The 25829-nt window shown below is 42.4% G+C and overlaps 2 protein-coding genes across 4 annotated transcripts; one reads left to right on the top strand and one right to left on the bottom strand.

Annotated features, from left to right (window-relative positions):
* The first annotated feature begins 388 nt into the window (after positions 1-388).
* GFM1 (G elongation factor mitochondrial 1) lies at positions 389-24627 on the top strand. 3 transcript variants are annotated; one of them, XM_075157489.1, is made up of 18 exons: positions 389-485; positions 1105-1257; positions 2034-2166; positions 2391-2595; positions 3327-3443; positions 4022-4172; positions 8239-8393; positions 8869-8953; positions 10015-10152; positions 10857-10958; positions 11599-11655; positions 12161-12298; positions 13278-13360; positions 20403-20565; positions 21662-21806; positions 22288-22448; positions 23346-23399; positions 24189-24627. In XM_075157489.1, the coding sequence occupies exons 2-18, from the start codon at positions 1249-1251 to the stop codon at positions 24318-24320; spliced, it is 2028 nt and encodes a 675-aa protein (XP_075013590.1). In that variant the 5' UTR covers positions 389-485; positions 1105-1248; the 3' UTR covers positions 24321-24627. The 3 variants fall into 3 exon arrangements, with proteins under 3 accessions (XP_075013590.1, XP_075013588.1, XP_075013589.1); XM_075157487.1 differs by having other exon boundaries at positions 394-495; XM_075157488.1 differs by lacking the exon at positions 389-485 and adding an exon at positions 909-993.
* LXN (latexin) lies at positions 12868-19786 on the bottom strand. The gene is made up of 6 exons (XM_075157491.1): positions 19597-19786; positions 18624-18686; positions 17872-18046; positions 17105-17241; positions 14847-14909; positions 12868-13701 (listed from the first exon to the last, which is right to left on the bottom strand). The coding sequence occupies exons 1-6, from the start codon at positions 19723-19725 to the stop codon at positions 13606-13608; spliced, it is 663 nt and encodes a 220-aa protein (XP_075013592.1). The 5' UTR covers positions 19726-19786; the 3' UTR covers positions 12868-13605.
* Positions 24628-25829: the final 1202 nt, after the last annotated feature.

Raw genomic sequence — 25829 nt, 5'->3', positions numbered from 1 at the left:
CCCACTAATTAATTGTTGCTAATTAGTAAACTTCAGCTGAACACGCCTGTGGATGGTAACCCTGTACTGCATACCAGCTTCATCCCAGTCGCTTTTTTTTGTAGAAGCAGCTAATCTTACTCCGCAATTACAGCATTGCTCTGACGACTCGACGTCGTCAGTGAGCTGCAGTAGCAGAAATCCTCATCGCTGTCAGGGTCACTAATTAAAATACTAAATGGGCTCAGCCCCAGGAAACCCTCGGCCTAGTCCGGTAGGAACCTTCCCCCTCATCCCTTTTCTCCGACGTGACCCGGTACCGCCCGGTGTTCGGGGGTCTCCCCGACTGAAGGCGGCGTTTCCCCGGCCCGGCCCCGCATGCGCGGCGCCCCGGAAGCGGCGGCGGGCTGACCTCGGCGGCGGCGGCGGGAGGGAGCCATGCTGCGGGCGCTACGGGCCGGCCTGGCGCGGAGGCGGCTGCAGCAGCAGCAGCAGCAGCAGCAGCAGCAGCAGCAGGTACCGGCCGCCGCCATTTCGTGCGGGGCGGTGGCTCCCGCGGGGCGGGTTAGCGCGGGCGCCCTTCGGAGAAGGCCCCGGGACGCGGCCTCTCGGGGGCCGGCGAAGCCTGTGAGGGCCGAGCCCGCCCGCGGGCGTGGGGACGGGCTGACCGCGGGGAGGCCGGACACAAGATGTCGGGTTCCCGCGGGGTGCCCAGGCGGGCGGTGCGGGCCCGGGAGGGCGGGAAAGGCGGGCGGTAGGCAGGGGGGCTGGGGAGAAGGGGGTGGTGGCGGGGGGAGGACAGACCTGTCCGGAATCAGCTGCAGGAAGACGTGCAGCGTCTCGGTCAAATGAACAGGAGCAAAAACGGGGAAGACCGGGAACGTCCGGCGGGATTGGAACGTGGGACGTAGCGTGGAGGGGTTGCCTGGTTTCTTCAGTGTGGTGCAGAGCTCTGAGGTGAGCCTGTGGGAGCTTGGAAAGGCCATTTTGCTTTAAATGACCACTTTGTCACAGGTTTGACTGGAAGCCATAGAAAAGCAGTTTGACTGGAAGTTTATTTGGTGGCGCAGCGAGCTGCGTTTGATCTGCTCCTAGCTAAACCAGCGATCTTCTCTTGCCTTTCAGTTTCTCCTCAACGCCTGCAGGCACTGCTCTTCAGGAGCCCTTCCCAATGAGAGGATCCGCAACATTGGGATCTCGGCCCACATCGACTCGGGGAAGACGACGTTAACGGAGCGAATCCTCTTCTACACGGGCAGGATAGCACAAATGCACGAGGTCGGTTTTCAGAGGAGTCCGGAGCAGAGCTGCTCTTCGTGGGCTGAGCGTGCTGGTGCCATTGCGACGTTGCTGTGACGTGTTCATCTGCACAGTGTAGTGCCTGGGGGGAGGGAGCTTCACCGGGTGGGCCCAGGGAACCTCTTCAGGCCACGCTGGAGAAGGGAGTCCTAAAAATCTCCTGGTTTCTCTGACACCCTTTTAAAAATAAGGGGAGGGCAAGGGGATAGAAAGTAATCCCTCCTTTACTGCAGTGTTCCCCCTCTTTCAGAACACATCAAATCTTATTTCAAGATTTCCCCCTTACCATCTCCGTAGTAAATATACAGTGGAAGATACTTGTTTCTTCTGATTTAGTCAGAGATGACTGGGAGAAACAGAGAACATAGGGATGTAATTTGTAGCTTCGGGTATGTTATCTTGTTAAATTCACAGTGAAGCATAATTTCCTGCAGATCTCTGATAACCTTTTTCAGGAATGGTCCTCAGGAGAGCAAAATACATTAAAGTTGCAGCAAAATACATTAAACCTTTAAAAATAACCTTTTTCAGGAATGATCCTCAGGAGAGCAAAATACATTAAAGTTGCAAAAAAAATCAAACTTGTTTGTCGTTCAAGAATTATTCAATTATTATTCTGCCATGTCTGCTTTTCTTCACTGTGTGAAAGATGATGCTCAGTATATAAAGCATCACTCCTGCACATGCAAAATTCTTAGTAAACTCCCTTGGACTAATTTTTTTCTTTTTCTTTTTTTTTTTTCTTTTTTCCTAAGGTGAAAGGTAAGGATGGAGTTGGCGCTGTCATGGATTCAATGGAGCTAGAGCGACAGCGTGGAATCACAATTCAGTCTGCAGCAACATACACCATGTGGAAGGACACCAACATCAACATCATAGACACGCCAGGTAACGACAGTTCCGAATGCGTTAAGATTGCGGTTGCTTCATGTATACAAAGAGCATGGTGCCGTCTTTGTGTTCATTAGTCACTCAGGTTGAGCTAACGGGACTCTATTCCTGTGTAGCTGGAGACTGATTCTGTTGGCTGTTGCTTTTTTCTGCATCTATGAGAAAACAATTTCTCATTACCTTTTGTCATCTATGAATAACAGGGGTTTTTTGTTGTTCAGGACATGTGGACTTCACAATTGAAGTGGAGAGATCTTTGAGAGTTCTTGATGGAGCTATTCTGGTTCTCTGTGCTGTTGGGGGAGTTCAGTGCCAGACAATAACTGTGAACAGGCAAATGAAACGTTACAGTGTGCCATTTTTAACATTCATCAATAAACTGGACAGACTGGGCTCTAGTCCAACCAGAGCAGTACAACAATTGAGGTATTATTTAAAATTATTTGTGAAATAATTCTGAACTATTAACATAGCAGGTTAATACTAAGAATATTAAAAAGGGTTCTCTTGCGGGATCTGTGGTTGCAGTTTGGAGCATAATACCTGACTCGAGGTTAAATCTTAATCTGACCTGTAACAAGTCTCCATTTTCTCAAGAAAAACAAATGTTAGTGTCAGCCCAGGCTTGCAGTGACCGAGAGTCGAGTTTTTGATATTTATTTTGTTGATGGAACTATATTTGGAGCCACTTTGAAAACAGCCTTTTAATTTTTCCTAGATCCTGGTAGCAAACGTGCTGTAGCTTACAGCAGGGAGATGACATAGGGTCGGACAGTTTCTAGTTCAGAGACCAGAAGTCCTGATTGCTCCTTACCTGCAGTCTTTCTGTGCCTAATTTGATCTGTGAGATACATGCATTAATATGCATTAAGGGAGAAGCAACTCCTGTAATCAAATAATTAATTTGAAACCAGTTCACACTGCCTTCTTTCCCATGGAAGTTGCTCACTCTGTCTCTTGGGATATAGGGGGCTGGCCATCACTCGGGTTAAAATGCAACTAGGCGTTTTTCATCAGTATTGGTAGATTTTTGGCACTGTCCAAAGAACAAAAGATAGTGATTTTGTAGGAGTGGGATGTTGTTCAAAGATCATCTGGAGCACATATATAGAAACGACTTTTTTCTTGAACTAATTTATATTTGCTCACTTTTTCAGATCCAAGTTAAAACACAATGCAGCTTTTGTTCAGATTCCAATTGGGCTGGAGGGAAACTTTAAAGGAGTTATAGATCTTATTGAAGAAAAAGCTATATATTTTGATGGTGCACTTGGGTAAGTTTTGAAACTTGCATATTTCTTAGCTGGAGTTAGTCTTTGTATGAGGAACTACCTATAGTTTTTCTTCAGAGATGAAAAAGCCTGTTATTTGGAAAGTTAGGGATGTGGCTTGTGCTAGAGCTGCGGTATCACCCTTCAGCTCTCCAAGTTACAGCAAAATGATTCAGCAGGGTCAGGTTTAGTGATGGGTAGCTGCAGCGTGAATTGTTTGCTAACTGCAGTAGTGTGAAGGGGTGGTAGCCACACTTGCCACCCTGAGAAATAGGAGACTTGCTTCATAACGGGAACTGGTAGTGTATGTTTGGCGCGAGCTTACTGGGATGAAGATAAGGTGTGGGTGAGGTTGTCGGACAGGTTATCCTGCATCCTTGCAAACCCCTACCATGAGTGGGAAGAAACCCTCTCCTGCTAAAGCATCGAAGATAACATGTTGATTCTCTTCTGTGATTTTTCAATATCTATGTCAACGGTGAATTTTTCTTGGTCAGGCTGGTCCTCACAATGATTAGTGATTGAAGGGTTGATTCATGTGGTATTCCTTTAGAGTGGTTCTGTTATTTATGTATGTGTAGCCAGACTCTTCGGTATGATGAAATTCCAGCTGAGTTTAGAGCTGAGGCTGCAGAGAGACGTCGGGAGTTGATCGAATGTGTTGCTAACTCGGATGATCAACTTGGGGAGCTGTTTTTGGAAGAAAAGATTCCTACAGCTGCTGACTTAAAGGTAACTTTATTGTGGTGGTTCTTTCTGTAGCACTGTTACCTCGTTCTTTTGTGTCCCTATCCCCCCTTTTCCCCCCATCCCCCAGTAAAAATTTCTTGAAGTCTTGAAGAAATTCTGTTTGCTTGAGTTCTCTGGTGTCACCTCCCACAGGTGGACTCCCACTTCACTCTGTGTTGAGGGCCCATTCCAGATTTGTTTTTTGATTTGCATTGGAAAGTCTGAGCTTGTGTGTGCCCTTTAGGGACCAGCAAACGGCTCAAGGGTACATCTAGTCATTTTTGTCATTCTGTTGCCTTGCCGTGTTACAGCTTGATGGCTATGACTTGCTTCATGTCCCACAGCAGGTCAGTTGTTGAGGTGCTGTAAGTGCCGAGGAAATCCTGCCTCGTTTTGTATTTGCACTGATTACATCCAAAGTGAAAAGAGCAGTACACTAGAAGGGAACTGGAATGACTTTACTTGGAAACTCCAGAGGAAAAGAATCCAGGACAAAATACAGTTTTCGAAAAAGAGAGAATTGCATTTCTTGAAAGAGGGGAGAAAATTGATACATGATTTATTTTATTAAATACTTCAGATACCAAATGGCAAACATGCCAACATAAAAGGATGCTCACAGAAGTAATTGGATGGCCGTAGACTGAAAATTATTTGTTCTTGTGACAGTTTGATATCACTGTTTCTTCAAGCACACGTCCACGTAATAAAAGCTGGTAGGGAGGCCTAGGAGGATCAGCTGCAGTTGTACTGTCTTTATGCAAGCCCTGCCAGCGTTCGCTCCAGGATGAGATCCGCTGGTGTGGTTCCATGGAGGCTGGACAGCAGACTAACCTCTATTCCTGCTTTTAGACTGTTTTATGTCAGACTTGGCAATCTACACCTACCATAGCGGATTGTTACGTGGGATGGCACTCCCTTTTTTAAGGTTTGTGGTTGACTACTGATGCCTCTTGGGTTACTGTGGGATTAGCTTTAGTCAGGAGAGGTGCAGAAGCTTGGCTATCGTGGCGTGAGCGTAAGAGAGCCTGAGCCGCACGTGGACCTGCTTCTGCCGTGCCGTGAGCGTAAAGGTGATCCGAGGACGCTTACCCGTGGAGAAGAAGTGCTGAGCTGGTGCGCATTTACCGCGCAGCCCCATGGGGTAGGTGTGTAACTCAAGACAAGGAGGTGTAGCTATTGACACACAGCAGTCTGCTGGGCTTTGTCGCGACAGACGGTAGTGTAAGGGAACCACACTGAGGGATTTATGGTTTGCAGGCCTGATCTCAACATGGTTGGGTTTTGCCCTTAATGTATGCTCGGTGCAAGGATTTGTGTGATGCGTCTTGCTGTTTGCCACTACCTCTTGCTAGTGTTGGAAGTTATCTGGAGCAGTAATCTCCTAGTGCCTGCTGTTAATAGCTATTAATTAGTCAAACATTGAAACTGCTGCAGGAAACCAGTTGCTGAGTGTGTTCAAATAAAAAAGTGAGGTCTGAAGAGCCCGTTGCAGTGGGAGAAGCCTTGCAGGCAGACTGCTTTTTCTAAGAGCTGCTGTTGGAGCTAGAACAGCTTGTCTTTGAGCGGTGGCATTGCACGGAGTCTCCCTGGGGCCCGGAGCCTGCCTGACACGGCACTCGCTGCCTCCTTTTATTTTCTTTGCCTACAGCTGGGTGCTTCAGTTGGCAGCTGAAGACGACAAGCTGAATTGAGACATAAATGTTATAAGCAGGAGCTGTTTCTCTGAGTGGAGCCTGCTAGGCCAGCTGAGTTCGAGTCAGATGTGATCACTGAGGTTGCTACTTTAAACATAGCTTTGATATTTAAATCCTCTTCTAAGTATTTGGCCCGTTAGCAATGCCTGGTTGCCTGTGTGCAGTAGTTCTTTCCCTGCTGGGGTTTGCAGTGCTTGGTTTCCTGGAAGTTGCCCATTCTATCTGTTGGGATATAGAGGACTGGCAGTCCCTCAAAGCTGATGCATGTTCCAAGTTGCCTTAAGGTTTATTTGTTTGAATCTTCCTGACCCCTGAATTTTGATTGCTTTTAACTTTGCTACAGACCTTGGGTTTGGAGGTGGTTTTTTTTTTTTAAATTGTTTTGACTGTATGGGTAATTTACTGGTGATTAATGTCTCTAGGAAGAGTATGCAGGAATCTGTATATCCCAGCTTGGCTTGAGACAAAAGCACAAGGGTTTTTTTGAAAGTACCAAGCAAATATAGCTCTTATTGATAACCAGGCATTTAGTTATTCCAGTAATTAAATATTATTTTATGAAGCCTGAGCTATTTCTGTTACAAAGCAGCCCTTCTCGCTTTGATAAAGACAGAAATGTAATAGCAATTTGAGAGACCTGTAAGGATCTGTCCTTCACCTGGCAGAGGGAATGGTACTGACGTGAATACACTGTGTTGCTGTAGGAGGTGAGAGATTTTTAGCAGGAAGCTATTTTTGATAGCTCCTGCTGGAGGGAAATCTGTTACCAAGATAAATTTGTCTATTCAGCATGCCTCTGCTTCCCACTTCTGAAAGCCAATTAATTACAGCTCTAATGGCTATAGTATTGCAGATGCAGGTTAATTTGTACTAATATGTCCCTGAAGATGGATTTTCTTTCAGTGGCCAGCGGCCAAGTTTCCACTGAAAATATCTTTTTGTGGAAACGACGCTAAGTATCGCTCCTGGATGCCACAGTCGTAGCATATGATGTTTGCTGAAGATCAGCTGCTTAAACATCACCTAATTTGCTGCTATCCATAATGCTATACTCAAGGAACCAATGTGCACCATATCCTCAGTGGGGCACTGAGTGACAATAATCTTCCTGTAAAAATAAAATTACTTTTTCCCCCAAGATAATTGTTAATGAGGATAAATTGCAGACATGTTGCTTCATTTGAAAACCTGTGGCCGAATAAAAACACCAGGCATCAGCACAGCCGTATTTCCAGCGCTCTGGTATATAAGAACAGACATGGGCTAAATGAGCGGAATTGCTGATGTAGGATTTTTTTCCTTGTATTATTTTTGAGAAGTCATTACATCAACAAATTTAAGGAACTGCTGTTCTGTCTGTTAATTATGAGGATAGCTTAACCATCTGTACTCTAAATAACTCCCAGATTAGATGATGTGGTTAACTATCTTGGCTATGAAGGAGAATTCATTTCTATTAGCTTATCGAAGAAGACAGGAGCTGCTTTCGGTTGGAGTGGAGTAAGCGTAGGGAGATGGCATCCTCTGGTGGCAGGGAGAGGTGAGACCGAGGTGGCAATCGGCTGCAGTAATTAATTGGTGGGGAGCGGGGGCAAATAGCTTCTGTCCACCTTTATGGAAGACGGCTGTGATCATTGTTGTGGAAGCTGTTGGTGCTCAGTTACGCTTTGCAAGGTCGTGTGATGCTTGGGTGAAAGGCACTGAATAAGCATGAGATTACCGTGCAGTTAGTTTATCTTGCTCAGTTTGGTAGGACGTCCTGGAAAGATTCCCAAGACAGTCGGTGCAACTTCAGCAGGTCTGTAGATGAATGTGAATAGGTTCTTCTATTGTGCTTTTAAAACATTCTTCATCAAAAAATGATGATTCGTTGAGCATGACACTTACCCAAATATCCCTTCCCTACCTAACTTCCTCTTTCAGAAGGGTTTTCTGTAGTTGAAAGATACTGAAGCATCTCATCTTACTTTCACAAATTTAAATGTGTATTGTTTCCCGACATAACTAAATAGGGGGAATGAGACATCTGAAACAGAAATGAAGAATCCTGACTTTACCAGCAGAGAATCAAGAAACTTTTTCTGAGTATTTTGGGGTTATCATTATATTTATCTTAGGCATTTTCATTTTTAAGTTGAATTTAAGATGAGGGAAAAAAAATCTCGCGTGTCTCTAGAATTCCAGTAAGCAAGTTTTATGGGAAGCTCTTGTGTAGGGAGTTGTACAGGAGACTGCGTGGGAGCGGCTACTTTACTCCAGGAGTAGAGATGACCAGCAAAGAGAGAGAGAGAATCTAGACTGCTGCTTGGCTGGTACTGCGTCAGGCTCCTGAAGTTGTTGCAGGAGGAGAGTAATGCACTGATATTTTTCAGCTTGCAATCCGAAGAGCAACGCTGAAGAAGTCCTTTACCCCAGTACTTGTGGGAAGTGCTTTAAAGAACAAAGGAGTACAGCCGTTGCTGGATGCCGTCCTGGAATACCTCCCCAATCCTTCAGAGGTTGAGAACTATGCTATTCTTAACCAGGGGTAAGTGTATTCATGAGCATACGAAGTGGTCTTGGGATCAGGTTTCAAAGCAGTGCAATACGTAGCAGGAAACATTGCTAACAAAATACACGATCATTTACCATTCGTATTAAATAATGCCATCATAATTTTGCACCAACTTCCAAAATTAAGAAATCTCATCTCTCATTTGAGGGTTACTGTTTATACTGGTATTTTTAACACACATTAAATGTTAAATTTGAAAAATTATTATCTGATGAGATAGTTCTTTAGAAAATTTGTCATAGTTTTGACCTCCTTTTTGGGATCTGCTGCAGTTTTTCTGAGATACTTTCCGAGTATATGGGAGCTACCTATGTGAGCATCTGTAAGTCTCAGTTACAGACCTGTGAAACTGAAGGGCCTTGGGACTTTCTAAGGTTGGGCTCATGTTTAGAGGAGGCTGCCATGTTTGATTCATAACATAAACTCCCTCTCCATCCCTGTTTTTAAGGGATTCTGAGGACAAAACCAAGTTCCTATTGAACTCTGCTCGAGACGATTCCCAACCTTTTATAGGCCTTGCTTTTAAACTGGAGGTAAGCTGTTAATGTTTTCCTTTCTAATGCAGCAAAACCAGTAGAGAAGCAGGGCATTTCCTGCAAGAGTTGTTGGTGTACGCAAGTCCTACTTGCACTGAGCTATTGGTGGCTTGTCATTGATGCCTGGGAAATACCTTTCGTTTTCAGGGAAAAGCACATATTTAAAGCTTTGTATTTTCAGTGTATCTATTTGTGAATTTTTATTTGGTCACTGTGTATACGGTAAAGCTAAACTGAAAGTTTCTAGAGAACGGGTGCCCAGAACATTACCTAGCTGACTTTATTCAATTGCTTGCAAGTTTCCCATGCTACCAGTATCTGACCTCTGCAGAGGGACGTCAAAAGTACTCGCGTTGTGTTAACCCTGAGGGAGGAAAGAAGGTATCCAGATTCATTATTTGTGATTTGAGTAGAAACCAGAGCGAGTCCAAACAGATGGTACTACCAGAACTTATGTGGAACAAATCAGTTTGTTTAAATTCAATTTAAATTGAACTACTTTTAAAAAAACTGGTTTCAACCATAAAATCCACAAATGTATCAAACACTGCCAAATTTGGAAGTTTTAAAATGGGTTATATGCCTCAAATTCTTCATGATTTTCTTAGTTAAAACCTGGGGGGTTTATTTGCTTATATTAAATACTTCCAGAGAAAAATCCTGGTTTTGTTTAAAGTTGAAAACAATGGAACATAAGAGAGTTGGAGAGGAAAAAGTACACAGTTTTAACCAAACAAGTTGTTTGCTACCTAGAGAGTAGCAATTCAGATTTTCATATGGAAGGTGGCTGGCCAAATTGCTAGTTAATGTATGCCTCTGTTGGGAAGGTTTAGAACTGGTAAAATTGGAGAAGTAAAGAAAATTGCCAGGAGATGCTAAGTTCTATTCCAGAGCCAAGTGAAAGCTGAGACTACGTTAAAAAAAGCTTCATTTACACATCTAATGCGTAAATTCAAAACAGAAACATTTGGTCAGTTGGTGCAGATCGTGCTTTGAAATAGTAGTGTTCTTGACTCCCAGAATGATTATATCTGATTTTTAATGAAATTTGATTCCAGGCTGGCCGTTTTGGGCAGTTAACTTACATTCGAGTTTACCAGGGGATGCTGAAGAAATCTGATTATATCTATAACACCAGGACTGGGAAGAGAGTGCGTGTACAAAGACTTGTCCGTATGCATTCAGACAACATGGAGGTGAGTGTGAGAGGTACAGTCCACACCGATTGCCTTTTGAACCACTCTTACTAAACAAGCTTCTCGCTTTTCAACTATCTTTGAACAATGCGATATGTCAAATTTCTGCTTTTATTGTTAGTTCATACTTGCCTGTAGCACTTAAGAGAGCTCTGCAAGAAACTGGAATGATGTCTAGTGTATTATTTCCACTGAAGTGGAAGAATCTTTGCCCAAGAAGCGTTATAAAGTGGCTTTGAGGTGATAGCTATAGAAAGCCAGCTGTGGTATTATCCCCATATTCCATATTCCCCATATCCGGGAGAGGGGGAATGGGATTGGCAAAATATACAAAAAAGTTTTCTTCCATGTGATTACTGAATACAATTCTTAAACTAAAAATTGATTCTCAAAGTGCTGCAAATCCTACCCTTTCCTGTTTAAGATTCCTGAACTCTATAGCTGGGTCAGGACTGCCTGAAACATAGTATGTTGCTTGCTTCACATCCTTAAACTAGAATAAGTTAGCATCCAGGCTGAGGTCTCCTTTTTGTGCTTTGAATAAAGAGATAGAAGATTTACAGAGCATTTTGTCAAAGCTGGAATTTTCAAAGGAGCTTAACTTCAAGCTTTTAAACACAGTATTTATGTATCTTCTTAAAACCAGGTATAGTTTATAATGTATCTTTCAGTGTTATCTAAATAGTAAACTTTTCTTTCTTAAGGATGTAAATGAAGTTTATGCAGGAGACATATGTGCATTGTTTGGAATTGATTGTGCTAGTGGGGATACGTTCACTGATAAAACCAGTACTGACATTTCCATGGTGAGTACACTTTTTCATTTGTATGCCTCTTGCATTGGAATTTACCAGGATTTTGTTGAAAAAGTTTGTAAACATTTGCTCAGTTCAAATATATTTTGATGTATAGCAACTGCAAGTATTTTTTGTGATTATTTGTTATACCTCAAGGAGCCTGAATATATAGAAGTATGGTATGTGCAAGAGAGATACATGCATGTTCACTACGCTTGACATCAAATATATTACTTCAGTGTTAGCAAACTGTTCTGGGCTGTTAGAATTGGATGCTGTTACCCAAAAATATCAAGCTATGTATTTATATATGTATTTAAACACATTAGTTTTATTTTTGTATACATTTACAAAATCTGATAGGAAGCAGAGTCTTCTAACATGTGAAATCCAGAGACCAACTTGCATCTAGGAAACAGTGTTGGAAATACTGTGGTTGGCAGTACGGCATGCATGACGGTATAGCCTTGTAGTAATCCTCAGGAGAGTTACATCATTTTGTTACGCTGTGATACTAGATACAAGCTAGATAAGTAAAACAGTCATCCCTGTTTGTAACCCTGAGTTCTTGTGACCCAACTGTTCTGGAGAAATTACATCACCAGGCGTAGTGGAACTCGATTGTATGATCTCTTTATGCCCATTTCAGGAATCAATTCACATCCCTGATCCTGTCATTTCAGTAGCTATGAAGCCTTCCAACAAGGTAGGAGCCTATGAATCAACCTTTTTTTGACTGAGTTACCTTTCCTTTGCTGCTTTTATAATTTTATGCAGGTTAGCGATTAAATATGGAACCACAGACTAAAATGTGCAGTGTTTTAAAAGTTCTATCCGAAGTACTTAAGAATATATCATTCAGATAACTCAGCATGTGACTGCTGAGTAAATATGGAACCACAGACTAAAATGAGCAGTGTTTTAAAATGTTCTACCCGAAGTACTTATGAATATATCATTCAGATAACTCAGCATGTGACTGCGTTAGATGGTATCACTTAGCCATAAAGATGAATGTCTTTGACCTGGGTAAACGTGGACTTGGAAGTAACTGGAGGGATAAATACAGTTAAAATGTATGGCTGTGTTTCAGAAAGTAACCTCATGAGAGTAGAAGTGCTGAGCCATTGATAGGAAAATTTGAGGCCTTTTTGTTGTGTGACTTCTGGATGTTGAGTTAATGTTTTCTTGTGTGTGTAATTGTTTTTCAGAATGACTTTGATAAATTTTCAAAAGGCCTGAACCGCTTTACAAGGGAAGATCCCACTTTTAGAATCCATTTTGATGATGAGAGCAAAGAGACCATTGTTTCTGGAATGGGGGAACTGCACTTGGAAATCTATGCCCAGGTAATTTGGAAAGCAGATTCCATGGACTCTGCTTTTGACTGTTTTCCCAGCCGAGAATTCTGCTTCCTTTCTGGCAGAGACCAAAACCCATCTGCAGATGGGCTAACTGATGCCAGCCTTTACACCCGATTTTGTAATTGGGTGCCTAAGCACACATCAAGTTTGCAAGATGTTTGGAGGTGTACAACTCCACTTGCTTTAGTGTAAATCAGGGTTATCGTGTGACAGCTATTTTGAGATCTTCCTAGCAGAAAGCATCGTGGCATTAATGTGAACAGTGCGAGCTGCTTGGGGAAGAGCTCAACTTCTTAGTCAACTTTTGAAGATTCTTCTCTCCAGTGGTTCTATTTTGAAGGCTTGTAATCTATTTAAATGAAACTTCTGCCTGGAATATTTACTTTTTGGTTCAAATCCATAAAAAATGTTGTATTAAGCACTATGCTTTGCTTTGGCAGCCTTTGCTTATAATGAATTTTACCATTAGCCATTTCCTACAGGAGAAAGAAATACTCTGTTTCTGTGTTTTTAAATGTATCATTCCATAATGAGAGATGATGCAGGCAGGAGGGAATAGTTACAGTGATTTATTTGTTTATTTCAAGTTGATGTCTATACTTTATTTTAGTCTAACACAATAGATGTATCTGAAATGTTGACAGAATGAAGAAAAGATGGCTTTTGTCTTGAAAAATTTAAACTTGCGTAAAATAATTAATGCTGTTCCCTTTTCCTGTATCTAAAGCTATAGGCCCTAACCAAGGTTGACTGCAGAATGACAGTGAATAATTTGTAACATTTAAAAAAAAACAACAAAAAATCCCCACACCAAGACCCCAAAAATCGATCCAACCCCAAACCAAAGAAGCGGTTAACCCTGATTAAGTTTCTTATTTCAGAAAGATCTGTAAATAAAATAATTTCCAATGTATTGTTCAATGGAACAACTCTGTAATTCATTCTGTTTGTTTTTTTCCTGCAGCGAATGGAAAGGGAATATGGTTGCCCTTGCACCATGGGAAAGCCAAAAGTTGCCTTTAGGGAGAACATCTCCGCACCTGTGCCGTAAGTATTCGTTCTGGCAACAGAGTTGTTTTAAATTTATTTTGATGCAGAATTTGATTACTTAGCAGACAAAGTGCCTTTTAGATTATCAGATCAAAGCACAAAGTATAGGAAAAGTTTAATTGAGGAAGGACATTTTCCTTCGTACCTTGATTGCATATCCACCCGCATCAACTTAATCTGCCCTCCCTTCAAATGCTTATTGTAGCCTTTGAGCTTCTTCCATTGCAGTATCAGCGGGTCTGTTATTCTGATGCATGTTTTGGCTGACGGCTGTCCTGTGTTACTTGAACACCATGCTGTGGGTGCCAGAGAACTGTCATTTGCCAGGGAATGATCTCCTGTGGGTAGAAAATAAAACTGTAGAAAGTGAGAAGGTATTTTCTTTGAACAATACTGAATGGGAATTGACTGCTATAACACAGCCGTACCTGGGCTGATTATAAGTAGGTTGATGAAGCACCAGTAACAGTGCAGGGTAAGCACTATAACACGGAGTCCTGCTGAGCCGTCCAAATATCTGAAGTTCTCCTGCAAGCTTTTTTCAGCCTGTGTTCTGCTCCGTGCTGCTGCAACTACATTTTTCTTTCACCTAGGCAAGTTTTGCAGCTCAAGCATGTCTGATTACTCCTCTTACTGTTAGTGCTATTGATATTTTGAGACACCTGCCCTTCACCAAACAGAGTACAATGAAGAACCTATACTTTTGTCCTGCAGTTAGTTAGCTACTACTTTTCATTAATTTTTCTTCATAGAAAACTTAGGAACTAAAACCACTATAGATGCCCCAATTTAACTGAGAGTGCAGTGGGGTGGGAAACAGGAGCTAGAAGTGGGAGTGAGATCTCCGATTGTTATCAGTGGATGATTTATTACAGGAGGTTGCACAATCGAGAACTTCTCTTTCAAATTTCTGCGTTTTGCTTATGAAAACACTTGCTCAGATTGCAAAATTATGATGGAGAATAGTACACAATGTAAACACTGTTCTGGGAACCAAAGTTTCTGCTGCTTTCTTGTGTGAGTGACTGGGTAGACGATGCCTCTGTGTACTGGTCCACCACTGCTGTCCTCTAGCGCAGAAGCACTCTGCAGCTCCAGATGGAACGTGGTTAAGCAGTCCAGGATGCTGGCAGCTGCTTCTTCCCTTTATCCCTGGCCAGCTTGGCAATAGTATCTCCCAAGAGGAGAGAGCTGTGAATGACCAGTATATTGAACCTCTGCCATTCCCAAGAAGGGCCCAGAAATAGCTGAAAATTACTGTCTCCTGACACAAGTTAGAGACCTGTTGTCTCCTGCCTGCATAGGGGCAGAAGCCGGTAACGCTGAGACAGATGGGTGATCGTTGCCCTAACCTCACCCTGTTTGCTAACTGGCCTGCAGGCGTCGGATCTGTGAACGCCCCACCATCTGCATGTCTGAGTTGGAGGTTACACAGCTGGCAGTCTTAAAACAAAAAAAAGGCTTTTTAGAAGTAAGACTTTACCTGGGACACCATTTCGTGAAGTAGAATCATGTAGTCAAATTCAAGATATTCATCACTTCTTTTCTGGAAAGACAAGATGAAAAGGGCTGAATTTTGGGCTTCCCCCACCTTAAGAAAAGTGAATCAGTTCTCTTTGGTTATCATAACAATTCTCTGATATATTCCAGATTAAACTGGCAGCTCGTGTTAACAAATAAACCAGATGGAGCTTAGTCGCTGTAACAAAACAAAAAGATACTGTTTTGTATTTCTGTGAACTCCAAAATTGCATTTAAGAGACTGAATATGAAACTTAAAAGTGTGCTAATGCCTCCCTTAAAGAAGCTAGATATATCTCAACTTCAGAAACTCATTTGGGAAGGGAACGGCTGATTCTACAAGGTGTCAATTTAACCCAAATAATCCTAAATAAAATTGTCAATAGGGTAAGACTTGGAACGCACTCCAGAGGCCTTATAGCGGATAACAAGTTATCAGTGATTGTGTGAGCGACAGAATGCCCACTGGCCTTTACAGCATATTCTTTACTTATCTATTCTTCAGGGAAAAGAAAGGGAACAAAATTACTGAAGAGAGACGACAGCTGGTTTAGTTTAATATTCTTCTGTCTGCCTTATCCTTAAATTCATCTGGTTTGTTAAAGAGAGTTTTAAAATCTTGCTTGTGCACAGCCCTGCAGCATTTGTGAACTGCTTTCAGATAGCCATCAGAGGGAGCAAAACGTTAACAAATCGTGCTCCCAAAATGAGTTTCTGCCTTTCTTTCACACCCAGACTTCATGGGAATTCACTGGCTGTTCTGAGTGGCCAAACATTCGGGCTCTGAAAGTCTGTTCTGAAGACTCCTGATATATTGGGTTTTCTAAATGTGAAATCCTGCTTCTTTATTCTAGCTTACATACTAAATTTCCTTGAATTTAAAGTTGACCATCCCTTTAGGAGTTATTCTTAACTCACAGTTATTTTCTCCAAATAGAACAGAGAAGAACTGGGAGAATCTATAGAATTCTATTAATTTAAAAACAAAACCAAAACTTGTGCTCTGATAATAACTTTTCTGAAAGCAAGTTGTTTTATCAGTTAAGCCTGTTCCAGGTAAGAAGTCTGCAAGGCTTGTTGATAATGGCAGCTAATGACTCAATTAATTTGAATAGCTATAGTAAGATTTGCCAGTCATATTTATTTCTTAGCTTAGGGCAGATCCAGATCTGCTCAACATAAACATCACTTGTAACCGCTCAGAAATAATTGAAAACAGAAAATATTTTGTCCTGGAGTATTCTGTTCCCTTTCTGCCTTGTGACATGTCTTCCTGAATTCAATTTTCTTATCATAAACTTAATTGATGCTTATCATGCTAATATAAGTAAATATATAATATAAAAGCATGGCTCCAATTGACTGACTTTTTCAGATCAGGTAGAAAGCTATCCCTGAAGTACGTGTTACTGTTAACTGGGTCACTTAAAAAAAATTTAGAGAGCACTTCTGCAATATGAATGTCTCAACTAAAAATTAATTTTAGGTTCTTCCCCCCCTCCCAAAAAAAATAAATTAGTAAAAGTAAGTTTGGGAAAGACAAAGTAAAAAAGCTAATATTGAGAGTGGAATTAAATCAGTATTTTCTTTCTTGATGAGCATTTTGAGGTGAACTAGGAAATGGATAGAGACTGCAGTACTGCAAACAAAAGCTATGTAGATTGTGTTTTATTGAATTTGAGGTGCAGCCCATTGCTATTTGTCTAGACATGGCTATCGCAGAGATGTCAAGCAGTATTACTGTGACTGATTGCTAGATCATGGTGTGGATCAAGAGATAAGGGACAATATTCCAATGCATGTTATGCAGATGCAAGAATACTGTCAACTGGGCTTACACTACAGATGAAAGGCAGGAAAGTAATATAAAACTGTAATCAACTGTGATGACCTCCAAGTGGAAGAGTCCATTTTCATAACTAAATAAACGTAGAATACTGTTCTTGCCAAGAAGACACAGTTTCTATAAGCAAAATTTATGAAGAGTAGTGATCTAAAATAAACACTCAAGCCATCAGTGAAAGCCTTCATGATTTGCTAGAGGAAAGGGGCAGGTGGAACAAAAAAGCAAACACTGGCTTAAAAATGAACTGGACCAAGAAGTTCAGACACAATTGAGGTTTCTTGCTTAAGAACTTAGCTTCAGCTGTAGTCCAGTACATGCACAACTGCTTAGCTCCTAAATACTGTTTTTATTGCAGGGCGTTGATGGTAACTTACCACTTGCTTCACATGTTTAATTTGGGCAAGCTGGAACTTAGTGTTTTCAGTTGAGTTCTGCCATATCACATAGCCAGAGGCGACCCACGCTAGCAGGTGGATGGGCTCCATTTCTGGGGACACGTTGCCATGGCTGTCTGGCAAACAAAATACATAATATACATTAAGCAAGATTCGTGGAGTTGCAGCCATTAACAGAACCTTATCACCTAATAGTAGGGTTTGGTGCTAAAGTCACCTGCTTACATTCCTTGCTGTGTCAGTGACCTTCCATATAATCTTGGAATAGCAGCTACATCACCACAGTGTCTGTTTTCCTCCTACTTCTTTCTCTTAATATATATTCTATAAGGTCTTCAAGGCAGGGGTTGCTCTAAAGTCAGAGCAGACCCTAGTACTACAGTCAGGGTGTGTGATGTACTATACCAACAACAGCCACAAACAGCGAGCAGGACGCTGGTAAAGGGGGAGGTAACAGTAGCAGGTGTTTTCAAGAATAATCACATGCAAATCCTGTATCGGTTCTGGATTTTAGAAGTGATGAATAGATTTAGTTGTGTTGCGATGGACACGCCACCCTGAATACGAGAAAGTGAAGCAGCACGTGTTCAGAGTAGGGCTGACGGCCTGGTCCCCTTGGCCCTGGCTTGTATGGAAAGGGCTCCCATATGGATCATGGACCACCACCAGTTGAGCTCAGGGTTGCTTCTGGCCATGGAGGACATTGTCTCAAAAACTTCCTTCTCGCCCAGACCCCTTCTTTGTACCTGGTATATTTTCTGCCACAAGCTCTTTTTCCAGGCTCTTGATTCGATTGTAGAACATGTTATCAGCTTCGTCTGTGTTCTTAAGTTCTCCTTCAATCGTGAATTGCACATCTGGAGCAATGTTTTTGTTGCCCAGATGATAAAGAACCTCAGCAGTGCAGTTAACAGTACTGTCCTGTTACAGAGTTAATTATGTGTATTAATATTTGATTAAATACATGTATAGTATTGGTAATTTGCACTTCTAAAATGTATTTTTTTTCTTTATATAGTTGCCGTTTTCTCTGAGTCTGGCCCATAGAGACTTGTGATTATTTAAGACAAGGTTAAATTCATAGTATTTCTGTGAATATACTGTAAGGGGCTTGCTTTCTGCAGTGATAGAAAGGGCAATGTTTGTGTTGCAGAATGTCACTTGTGCTATTCGGTTGGAGTAATGGCTTCAAATAACTTTGATTTGAAACTGAATGACACTGAAATGTCCTTGTCATCCCTCAAGCATTTTCTTGTCTCATAGTGGTTAGGTACTAGATGTTTGGGACTTTTAGGTGCAATAAATGGGTAAAATTGAACCCTTTTTTTTTGGCCTGATTTGCAGTATAGAAAAATCTGAAACACGATACCATGTTATTAACTGGTGTGTCCATTGGCCTCAGTTAGGATCAGCAACATAAAGTGTTGGCTTTTTATTACACGTCAGTAGTGCCAACTTCTGCCCACAGAATGTATTAATGAAACAAATCTGAACTCACTTTGTCAAGGACGTCTTCTAACACCAATTCCAGATGGTACTTATGCCCAACGTCATCGATATCCTAAATAAGGAAGACATTAAGAACATTTATTTTGCAAAATGTTGAATTAATTTGCATTGTGGAAAAGATTCTGGTTATTGTGAAACGCCGCAGCAGTGTCATTCTCTGCAGGACCCATACAGAGCTAGGTTATTCTTTTATTTCTTCCTGCCATATTAAGATCGCTCATTTAATATGCACCAGGTGTAGCACCTGATTAGTACCTCCTCGTCCATTCCTAGTCTTGTAAACTACTTAATTGCCATTTTTGGGCTCCCGGTATGATTATGTGCAATAATACCGAGGTAAGAGTCCTAATTGAGTTCCTTATATTAAGTCCATTTTGCACTTTATTATGAATTGTGTCATGTCATGTATTTTTTTGGATATCTAATGACTTAAGCAAGCAGGTTGGTTTTGCTGTAACCCCTCTTCTAGCAGGTTTACCAGCTCAGTGGTGAGGGTTTGGTCTGTCCTGGCAGTGACTAAGAGAGCACCCTCCTCCCAAGTGAGTTTGCTTGGGAGGTGCGGTAGGCACCGACCGATGAAGTACCGCCGGCAGGGCGCGGTTCCTGCAGCGGTGTTGTCCAAAGGGGCAAGCACGAAGCCTGTTTCGGGGTGCGCACCTGCCCTGCTGTTGACGACCCACGGGTGACTCTCACACGCGGGGCTCGTTCCTGCGCACCTGGCTGCGGCGGTGGCGCGGATGGGCGAACGGAGCCGGTTGTTCAGCCGTGAGATCAGCACGGCAGCAAAGAGAACGCGTTTTGCAGGACGTGCCGCTGCCCGTTCGAGGCAGCCTTGCCCTCGGACCCGGCCGGCCCATTCGTCCCTGCCAGCAGGGGAGCGAAGCCGCTGCCGCCCGCCGTGCAGGGCAGCTAACCGGACGGCGGCCCCGTTCCCCCGGCCCCCGGCCCGCCCCGGCCCTCACCTGCCTGCCGGCGCGGCGGACGGTCCGCAGCGCCAGGCCGCGCCCGGGGCCCCCCCGCCGGTAGCAGACGTAGCCGGCGGCCAGCGCCGCCGCCCGGCCGGCGCGGTGGTGGCTCGGCGGCAGCTCCATGGCGGCGGGGAGCCGCTTCCTCGTCCCGCAGGAAGCGACCGGGGCGGAGCCGCCCGCCCCCGCGGCCCGGGAGGAGCAGGGCCGGGGCCGGGGCCGCCCTGTCCCAGCCTGCGGGGACGGGCTGTGGCATGCGGGGTGTCCCACTACCGAGCGCCCCCCCCAGCGGGGGGGGACAGGGGGCAGGCGGTCCAGAGAGACCTCGGATCCCTCCAGCTTCGCTTAAAAAGTGTTTAACAGTTGATATTCGCAAGTTTTCCCCCTGATTATCCCCGTGTTCAGTGTCTGCACTTAACATCAGAGTACCCTGTGGTACGTGCAGAAACAACAAAAAATCTTGTTACTCAGTCCACGAGCCTAAAGGTAAGCGGGCTTTATTAGCTTTGCTTACCGCACACAGAAGAATCTTGTTTTTGCAGTTGTTTTTTGAGAGATTAAACTCATCACGGTCTCTCAGCTTCCCGCTCGCAAGATGAAGAACCGGTGCTCCCTCTTTGGGCGTTAAATACCCTCAGCTGTTGTTGCAGCCGCGGTTATGGCGTTCAGCCATTTTGGTTACACGTAACCCAATGGAATAAAGCAAAATGCAGAATGGGAACTTTTTCCTTAGAGAACTGTGGCTAGAGCATGGTTTGTGTAATGAGTAACGTGGTATTCTGGGGGGATTTGTTTGTTCTTAGGTTTGAATATACACACAAGAAACAGACGGGCGGAGCAGGCCAGTATGGCAAAGTTATAGGCGTTCTTGAGCCCCTGGATCCGGAGGACTACACAAAATTAGAGTTTGAAGACAGAACCGTTGGCACAAATATTCCAAAACAATTTGTGCCGGCTGTTGAAAAGGTACAAAGCGTTTTCTGTGTGTGTACGATATAAGAAATACTGATTCTTCTTGTTTTCCTGCTGCACCCTCCACATTTACTGTGATTGCCTTGCCCCAGGCAAGGAGGCTTTTCCTATTACTTCAGTGGAAGCAGAATCAAATTTGTGTGGCTTTGCTTAATATCTTACATTCCTAGGTTTTCCACTCAATTTAGAAGCTGCCGTTTGTTTTCTTTGGTAATGCGTGCTTGCTCTATTTCCATAGCAGTGCCGCGCTGCAAAAGGTAGGCTTTCCTTTCTTCCAGTCAAACCAGCCTCCTTCTGTTGAATCTGCTTTTTAATGGCCCTCTTCTGCTTTTGATTGTGGCCACGCGATTCTCATCTCTAACCCCAAAATATGTAACTTTTTTTGTGACTTGTCTGAGGCCAGTTGTGTAGGAAACTGTAATTAAGCTAGATTTCCTGCATGAATTACCAAATATTCTTTTTCTTCTCTTCTGCAGGCTTCCTCTGTGTCTGTCTCTCTGTAACTGTATAATTTATCCCGTACTACTTTTAAGTAGTATCTAGGATAATCTTTGAATTCCTATAATAATGGATCAACCTAAAAAAATTCCTTTGTTATTCTATGATGCAACACTTAAGTTTTTGCCAAATCCTGGAAAAAGCATGCAGTCTTAAAAGAATCTTGTTCCTCAGTCAAGTGGTTAGAGTAGTTTTTTCCACATGGAGCATTCTTTCAATTTTTGATCATGCAGTCCCTTAACAAAGCAAAATCCCGAGTACATTTCTTTTTCTTGTCCTTTGCTTGTTACGTGACTTCTGTTTTTAAAAAATATTAGCATCAAACTGAGGTGCCAAAGAATGACAGTACAAAGTTTTCAAACGCTTGGGAATGAAAAGTTTTCCCCACTGTTGTTTTCTTCCTTTATCTTATCAAGCAAGCAGGTCCATTGGGTAGATAGGGGATTGCTGTGAAAAATTGTGAAACAGGTTTTTTTGTTATTGTTGTTTTGTTTTTTAAGTTTAATGTCTTTTATAGGCTGTTGTTAATGCTACTCTTTTTTTAAGCTTCATTTTGGTCTAACTCTGCTAACTCTGAGATGTTATTTGACAGGGATTCCGAGAAGCATGTGAAAAAGGTCTGGTGTCAGGGCACAGGATATCAGGAGTCCGGTTCGTCCTAGATGATGGTGCACATCACATGGTGGACTCTAATGAAATCTCTTTCATCAGAGCAGGAGAAGGAGCCCTGAAGCAAGGTATAAAGCTAATCGTTTGAACGCATAGTCCTGCTGCCTTCTTTATTGTTGGAGTTTAAATATAACAACCTCCTTTCTATATGTTCGTTTGTTGCCTGGTGTATCCATACATACATTTAAAGTTTGGCCGGTTGTGTAGAGCAGAATATAGCCAAGAGTTTACAGAAATTTTGAGGGAAGCACAATAATTCCTTTAATTGTATGAAGGAAATCCTGTTTTCCTAGAATAGAGTAAAGAAACACCAACAGCTTCATCCTTATACAGGTATGAAAAGAACATTCTATCAAACTGTGTGCCTCCCAGCATTACGGTCTCGGGAATAAAAGGCAGGGGAGCTGGAATTCCACATGGTCGATTATTGTTTTCCCCCACTGATTAGCATTAACCATAAAACACTTCTTTGCTGTGCATAGGGGTATCTTGAATTGTACCAGGCTTGTTCTTTGACGCTTGATTGTTTAGTTAAGTTGTTTTCTCCAGCTATGGAAAAAGCCGCTGTGCGCATACTTGAACCCATTATGGCAGTGGAGGTGATGGCGCCCACTGAATTCCAAGGAGCAGTGATAGCTGGAATTAACCGCCGTCACGGAGTGATCACAGGACAAGACGGCACAGAGGGTTACTTTACTCTCTATGCTGAGGTTTGTGGTGTTCACTGGTTCCTGACCTTTTCTTTTCCTGCCTTGCCTTTCAACTCCATTACCGTTCTACTTATTGACTAACAGGCGTAAACTTGTAGCCAGGTTTTTCAGTGAACAAACATAACGTTAGTTTTTTAGTGGATAAGCATAACATTAATTTTCAGCTCCTGGCAGTGTATTGTGCAGTTAGGGAACCTATTATAAATCTGTCTTGCTCCAGAGAAGCCGACTTACTAACCTAAAATCGCACGGTGGCAGAGAAAGGAACAGAAGTCGGGTTTCTTGAGGTGGGCTGGCTGTGCTGCCTCAGAGTGAAACAAACCTGCGCAGCAATACCGGCGCACAGGGTTCAGCGGGAAGGTCTTTTTGTCAGCTGTCTTCCTTCAGCTGTTACCTGCATTAGCTGTAATAATTGCGGATAAATGCAAATGACTTCTCTTCAGTGTTCCTTCTTTTATGTCCCTTCTAAAAACGTATTTGTTCTCATCTTAGGTCATACAGAAGTGTACATCTAAGTGGTGGTAGGGTAAATCATCGCAGGAGAGCCTTAGCTAATGACAACCACACGCTGTGTCACTTCTGCTTCATAAATTGTATTTAGAGCTGCAGTCTTGAGATATTTCCAATGTTATGATCTCTTGCCTGGTGGTGCAGATTACTGAATTCGGGATACTCCGGTATCTGCTGCATTTTTGGGGGTTCCTGCTGAAAACACATTGTGAATATAAATTAGTTGAAATAAGAGGTACTTTACAAAAATAGATAATTAGATCAGTACTGTTTAAAAAGAGCACCAGATTTCACTGACTCTTTGTATCGTAATTAAGATTAATTGGATGATAACCCAAAGGTGATGGAAAAACATCTTTTTACAAGAATAGTATGCTTGGATTTTAGGTGCCACTGAATGATATGTTTGGATACGCCACCGAGCTGAGGTCTTGCACAGAGGTAAGTACTCTCGGTTCTTTTTGCTAGAATATGTTTATTTCTGTAAATCAAGCGTGCTAATTTGCATCATCATATACATAGCATACGTAGTAGTAAAAGCGATAAAAATCAAAACAAATGCCTTTAGGAAAATAACGGTAGAGTTTTTACTGTTACTGTTAACTGCTTTTTAGTTAACATAGCTATCATTAGCTATGTCATTTCCGGCCAAAAAATTCTTTCATACTTCGAGGAGGGAAGAGATTCAAAGTCGTGAGTAATACAAAATGATAGGTATCAGTAAAGGTATTAAATTCACAGGCTGGAAAAGTTCCGGCATACTCCTTAAGTTACAAATGTCTGCAAGTAGAAGAGATTTTTGACAGCAGTGCTCACGTTATTAAGATGTCCTTTTTAATAATATATATGCCTGTAGTTACACGCTCATTTGAATCAGGTGAGTTTGTGTGTTAGGTAAAGTTTGCTGTTCTACATCTCGTGACACAGGAGTGCCGGTATTCTGTGAGCACTTGAATGGGTTCTATTGATACTGTGATCATTTTTACTTTTTAAGCAGAACGTCACACTGACGCGGTGGGAACCACAGGCAATCTTGTGTCAGAGCAACGATGTTCAGATACTGTTTGTATGTCTTGGCATCTCGTATCTGCGTGCCTCAGTACACAGTGTTGGTATACTTAATTGTAAATGATTATTGCATGTTATTTCACAGATTGAGGTGTGGCCTACTGCTGAATAGGTTTACATGTTTAGCATCGTCACGTTGACTATTCTTTTCCAAATCTACAGGGAAAGGGTGAATATACAATGGAATACTGTAAATATCAACCATGCTTGCCCAGCACTCAAGAAGAAATAATTAACAAATACCTCGAAGCAACAGGACGACTTCCTGCAAAAAAGGGCAAAGCCAAGAGCTGACTTTTTTCCTCCCGAGTACATTGAACAGTTTTTCACCATCTTCTCTAAAAGCTCTGTTGCCCAAGCGATAGAAGCGATCAAGGCTGGCTGGATAAGTGCAGGCTGCCGTGGGACTTGGGCTTGTAATTTCATCATAATACCCTTCCTTTGTGGTATTCTCAGAAGCCACCAGGAGATTACAACAGAATTGTTCACATGTAAATGCTGCTCATCAACAAAATACAGCAATGTTATAACACTGATAATAATTTGTCTTGAAATTTGTCTTAATCCATTTGTATTAAAATAATTCTATTTTTTTACTTGATATATCATTATTTTGTAATTAGGCTAGTTACTGTTTCTTTGTTTTTGAAAGTTTAAAAATCTTAGTTTAGGAGACTACACTAATTAGTAACTGCTGGACAGGCACGAGGGTGAATCGTCATCCAGTACTGAGCAGTTTTCACACACGTGCCCCAAGCACAGATCCTTTAGCTCCTGCACTTACAGCCCAGAGAACGAATGTCAGTTTTCCCTCCTCATCCTCAGAAACGTCGCTAGGCGCCTCCAAAGGCCTAATGCATTGGGCAGTCATCTGCCAGCGCAGCCTCCATATCACCACATCTGCTTCTCACTGATGGTACAAGGCATTTGAAAAGAGTTGATAATAATATATGTAGAAGTTAACTCTTTCCAAAACTGAGAACAACGTGGATTTATTTTATGGGCTTGTTAGAAAACCAAACAAAAGATTCCTTTTCCAGAATCTTACAATCGAAAGGATGTGTTGCTGATGATGCTCAGCTTGGGAATCAGTTGAATAGATCTTGCTTGCTCATAGAGGAGAGATAAAACAAGGACGTTACAGTTAGGTGAGAAAGAGAAGATATTATCATCAATATTTTTTTTTATTACTATCAGAAGATGCACGCTGACTCTTCCTTCTGTGCTCTCTCTTCCTGACCTCCTCAGCTTAACAGCGTTTTTGCAGACTTCCAGTAAACAGAGGACGAGGTTCCAGTTCAAAACCAGCTACATTCCTGGCACAGGATTGTGGTTGATGTTTACCAGACGCAGACAGAACTGCAGCGGCTGGGCTTCTTTTCCTCAGCCTTCACAGACAGACAGTGAGAATTATTTATTTTAACCTTGAAAAAAGTATAGTGTCAGAGATTTGGCAGGGGCACGTAAATGCGAACTAAACACAGGCATAATGTTGTATACGAGTATGATGTTGCTTCGGGCCAAATCCTTCTTGATTCCCTTACATTCAGAGCTTTATTTCTGTGAAAACACTCAGCTGGAACTCGTTTCAAGAAAAGCCCTGCAGGTTCTCTGACCTTGGGAGATTTTCTTAAACAAGCAAATATAGCACGTTCACCAAAACTCAAAGATGTCTTAAAAAAGCAGTATGAATGCAAGAAACAAATGGGGTGGTTGTTATTTTATTTATATTTATGGCTTTTATGTTATGCTTGTTAGAGGCCAGTCATGATTTGAATTCCTGGCGGATAGGTTCTGCCAGAC

Source organism: Calonectris borealis, chromosome 9 (assembly GCF_964195595.1).
Source record: "Calonectris borealis chromosome 9, bCalBor7.hap1.2, whole genome shotgun sequence".
NCBI classification, from domain to species: Eukaryota; Metazoa; Chordata; class Aves; order Procellariiformes; family Procellariidae; genus Calonectris; species Calonectris borealis.
This window is presented reverse-complemented; position numbering and strand designations above follow the sequence as displayed.